General features: G+C 53.0%; 1 protein-coding gene across 1 annotated transcript in view; it reads right to left on the reverse strand.

Annotated features, from left to right (window-relative positions):
• Positions 1–1,061: 1,061 nt before the first annotated feature.
• Positions 1,062–2,595, reverse strand: part of WIPF2 (WAS/WASL interacting protein family member 2) — an 8,789-nt gene continuing 7,255 nt past the window's right edge. The window contains exons 6-8 of the mRNA XM_035899248.1: positions 2,373–2,582; positions 2,149–2,250; positions 1,062–1,460 (exon numbers count right to left, since the gene is read on the reverse strand). Of these exons, the coding sequence (XP_035755141.1) occupies positions 1,420–1,460; positions 2,149–2,250; positions 2,373–2,582 (353 nt within the window). The 3' untranslated portion in view covers positions 1,062–1,419. The remainder of the gene's footprint in view (positions 1,461–2,148; positions 2,251–2,372; positions 2,583–2,595) is intronic.

Genomic DNA, 2,595 nt, shown 5'->3' on the forward strand with positions numbered 1-2,595 from the left:
AGAGACGTGTATCTTTATTACTTTTATTTAAATGCAATTTCAAGCTCCTCTTTTTACTCCGTTCCCTCTTCAAACGGCCCCTCACTCCCCGGGGAGGGGCAGCCAGCGCTCGGGGAGAACCTTTCTTTCTTTCTTTCAACCTTTATTTAAACCAAAGGGCAGCGCTGTGGGGGCTCATCCTCTGGAGAAACCCACCCCAAAAGTGTCCCTGGCCCTGACCGCTTCCTAACCAGGGCAAGTTTCCATCGTTGCGGAATTTAAAAAAAAAAAAACAAAAAAAACAACAAAAAAACAGCAACACAAGGGGGAAACTTTCTATGTACGCACCCATTCCAACTGAAAATACTGCAAGCATGTTTTACTGCAAATTCTATTTGTCAAAATAAATTCCATGACACTTTGCCTGTATCTGTTTCCTCAGTCCATCACTACCTTCTTACTTTGCTCTGTTAGCCTAGTTTTCTCCCATAAACCAAAAGGAAACTAAATCAATTTCTAGGTTTAGTAGGTTTTTCCCATACACTTGTACGGTATTTAGAGAGCTTTTAAATGCACTTTATAAAATTGATTAGCTCAGCAAACCACATTTTTCTTGTGTACTGAGACTCAGTTCGCTTATTATGCAGCATTCAGTGTAGACAGAGCAAACGAAAAACTATTTCTAATACAAATATTGCAAAATGCAGCTGATGCCCCAGAAAACAGGTCTATTTAAATGTATTAACAATGTCGGTTTGCCAAAGTACGTTATAAATTTAATTTCAATCCACAAATCTTGTGTTAAAGTTTAGGGGTTGAACAAGAAAAAAAAAATCTCACCTGATGATACCTGCAGCCACAGTAGTATGTTCTATATAGTACTATTTTCATCTCTTACACATTTTTATTATTTCCAGCTCAAAATATCAAAATATGACATTTGCTTTTTTATAGTTTTATAACAACATGAATGACTACATAAGGGAAAATTATTTCCTCAGTAGATTTCTATTTTCACTGCTAGAAATAACAACACTGATTAGCTTTTATCTTTACCCATACCTGGAACGCTGTGAGGTCCAACAGCCAGCCGCACACGGCTCGGCGTCCGCCCCAAGTCCTCGTGCCCGGCTCCTGGGCTGCGGCTGGATGCATAGTCCCGGCCCAAATGGGGATCTGCGACGAGTAAGGAGGAAAGGACCCATCATCCGGGCCTGCCAGCAAGGTCAACGAGTCCCCGGGGAGATGCATAGATGAGGGTGGGCTGGCGAGAGAGCTGGGCTGGGGGTATCTGCTCATCCTGGCGCAGCTGGGAAAACCAAAGACGCTGGGAGCTTCTCATGCAGGATCGTGGGGGGCAGGGAGGTGGGGAGGGTCCGTCTGAGGAAGGGGGAGGAGGTCCGTCTCTGCTCAGGAACAATCTGCCTGTGCAGCCCACTTTCACCTGGGGATGGGGGGCAGAGGGGGAGCCCCACGCGTAGCTGCAAGATAAGAAAGCCTGCTGAAACCAGAACAGGGCTTTTCAAATCTACATTAAACATTCATCGCTCTAAAAATAAACGAGCATCCCATTCTCCCCGGAGTCTCCTCCGGGATCTGCAGGGCTGACGCGCAGCAACAGCGCAGCAAGGGCACTTTGTGCTGTGCCGGCAGCGCCGGGTCCAAGCGCCGCTGCTCAGGGCCCCGGGGTCGGGCTTGTCCTAGGACATGCGGGGGCTCTTTACCCCCCCAACCCCTGCCCAACACCAGCCTCAGCCGCAGGGCCAGTGCTGGGGTGCTTTGGTAGCCGCTCCAGTGCCAAGGCCCTTAGTGCAGGTGGGAACAAGCCCTGCGATGTTTCTCTGCACAGGCTCAAGCGGGCAAAAGAGGGGGCAGGCAGGATGGGACACCCACACAGCCCAAATCCTCGGGGCCCCCCTCAGAGCACTGCCTGCCTTTGGGGCTCGGCACCCTGGGGAGCGTGTGCAGGCCCCGAGGCAACGCTGCTGCACAGAGAAAAAATGTGAATTGGGAGCCCGCGATGGCTCACACCAGCCCTTGCACAATCTACCCTGAGCAGGGACAAACAGGACAGCGGGCGGCCACAGCTGCGCTGCTGTCACCTCCTGCCACCCTCGAGAGCACGGGAGGGGAGCCAGGCCACGCAGGACACCTCCTCCCCTCCCTTACCTCTGTTTGTTTTGCTGGGGTAGATTCTCTGGAAGTATTTATACTCTTCTGGGGCTGGGAAATCTTCGACAGGATGAAAAGAGTATTTGGATTCAAAGTCATCTGCAGCAAAGGGGATAAACAGGCAGGTCAGGGAGGACGAGCACAGCCAAAACCAATGGGCTCCAGCTCCGGACCCCCCGGGAGAGCAGCAGCCGCAGACCCATGCCCGGGGCCCCACTCACCCAGGAACGCTCTGACGGTGGAGATGGAGTCCCGGTGCCCATTCCGCACCGGTGGTGGGGGCGGTGGCGGCCCGGCCGGCGTCCTCGTGGGTGGTGGCGGCGGCTTCCCTCGGCTTGGGGGCTCGGCAGAGCCGTGCAGTCTGTAGGGGGGTGGAGGTGGGGGGGCGTCACGCCCCCCGTTTCGCAGCATCGGCGGGGGCGGGGGGGGGGGGGGACAGGGAGC

The sequence above is a fragment of the Egretta garzetta genome, unplaced genomic scaffold, assembly GCF_000687185.1.
Source record: "Egretta garzetta isolate BGI_Z169 unplaced genomic scaffold, ASM68718v1 scaffold1338, whole genome shotgun sequence".
Classification (NCBI taxonomy): Eukaryota; Metazoa; Chordata; class Aves; order Pelecaniformes; family Ardeidae; genus Egretta; species Egretta garzetta.